The following is a 1,479-nucleotide window of genomic DNA, read 5'->3' as shown; positions in this document are numbered from 1 at the left end:
CACAGCTGGGGCCGAGACAGGGATGGAACTGGGACCTGCCCAGCTCCTGGGAAGGGATGAAGACCCGAAGCAGGAGTTCGTGGGGCTCCTGCCGACCCGCTGCCGGGGTGATGGTCGCTGGCAGCAGCCGGGCTCAGCGCGGCGCTCGCCCGGATTTATCGGTGCTCCGCCGGGTCCAGACACGTTATTTACAGGGAATAAATAATGCGCTGCCGGCTCAGGGCTGCCGGCACCTCCACTCGCTCTTCTCCGGCCAGTACTCGAACGCTTTCCTGCGGAGAGGACACGGGGACATCAGTGCCACCTCCGTACCTGACCCGTTTCCACCCCCCCCCCCCCGCACCCGGGGCAGGACCCCCAGTTCCCCTCCCCAGCTCTGGGGTCCCCGGCAGCCCCCGTACTCACTCTCGCCCGGGTGCGGTGGGCCGGCAGACCAGTCCGGCTTGGCAAGGGCAGATCTGGTTGATGCTGAAGGCCAGACCCCCGGGGGGGACGTGGCAACTCTGGGCCAGCGCCAGCCGCCGCTGGCACACTTGCTCGCCGTGCTGCCGTGCGCAGCAGCCACCAGCACCGCAGTCCTCGTCCCGCTGGCACCGGGCTCCTGGCGGGGCGAAAAGCGGGGTTAGGGGAGAGGGGACACCCCCCCCACACACATACAACCCATCCCCAGGCTGGGGGACTGGGATGGAGCTGCAGGGACTGGGAACGATGGGGCTGGGTGCCCCCAGCACCCGTTGGCTTATCACCATTTGGGGGTGACACCGGAGGTCAGCGCCCACCCCATGAGCATCGTGTCCCCCAGCTCCCAGGGTTGATGCTGGGGGGTGGGGGGACTGTGGGGGTCTGTCCCTTGCGTCCCCCTGCCCCGAACCCCATCGCAGACCCCCTGCTCACCTTCCTGCCCGTCGGGCACGGGCTGCTGGCACTTGCCGAACATGCAGAGGAGGCCGTGGGTGCAGTGGGTGTCCCGGCGGCAGTACTGTCCCACGGGGCGCGTGGGCAGGCACAGCCCAAAGTGCTCGTCGCAGAAGTGCCCGTGGGTGCAGGGGGTGAGCGGGCTGCACGCCGTCACCTGCGGAGGGGGGGGATGATGCAGCACGTCAGGGGACCAGACCCCATCGCTGACCCCATCCCTGACCCCGGGACAGGCCAGAAACAGCAGCGTGGAGCAAAAACCGTCTGTTTGCACATTAGGAAGACGAATTAGAGCTGGGTGCTGGAGCGTTTTAGTGGGGGGCGAAGGCCGGGAGCAGCTCAGAGGCTGGGGAAACCACCCCGCAGCGGCTCCAGGGTTTTCTCTCAGGAAAAGAAAACCCGGCTGGGGAGGGTCGCGGCGCCGGAGGGGGATGCGACCCTGCTACCAGAGCCCGTTAAAAGTCCTGCTCCAGGTGAGGCTCGAACTCACAACCTCGGCATTGCTCCGCGTACTGCCCTATAAGTACCGCGCGCTGACCGATTGCGCCACTGGAGCGCCCGGCA

At 67.5% G+C, this 1,479-nt stretch overlaps 1 protein-coding gene and 1 non-coding gene across 2 annotated transcripts in view; both read right to left on the bottom strand.

Moving 5' to 3' along the window:
• Nucleotides 1–217: 217 nt before the first annotated feature.
• Nucleotides 218–1,479, bottom strand: part of LOC104843006 (dickkopf-related protein 3-like) — a 2,003-nt gene continuing 741 nt past the window's right edge. The window contains exons 2-4 of the mRNA XM_010585694.1: nt 895–1,072; nt 406–601; nt 218–272 (exon numbers count right to left, since the gene is read on the bottom strand). Coding sequence (XP_010583996.1) covers nt 218–272; nt 406–601; nt 895–1,072 — 429 coding nt within the window. The remainder of the gene's footprint in view (nt 273–405; nt 602–894; nt 1,073–1,479) is intronic.
• On the bottom strand, nt 1,381–1,471 carry TRNAI-UAU. Its single transcript is given in 2 exon segments — nt 1,381–1,416; nt 1,434–1,471. It is a non-coding gene; the product is annotated as a tRNA-Ile (tRNA).

The sequence above is a fragment of the Haliaeetus leucocephalus genome, unplaced genomic scaffold (assembly GCF_000737465.1).
Source record: "Haliaeetus leucocephalus isolate CR32 unplaced genomic scaffold, Haliaeetus_leucocephalus-4.0 Scaffold110, whole genome shotgun sequence".
Lineage (NCBI taxonomy): Eukaryota > Metazoa > Chordata > Aves > Accipitriformes > Accipitridae > Haliaeetus > Haliaeetus leucocephalus.
The sequence above is the reverse complement of the archived record's forward strand: the minus strand, read 5'-3'. Positions and strand labels throughout refer to the sequence as shown.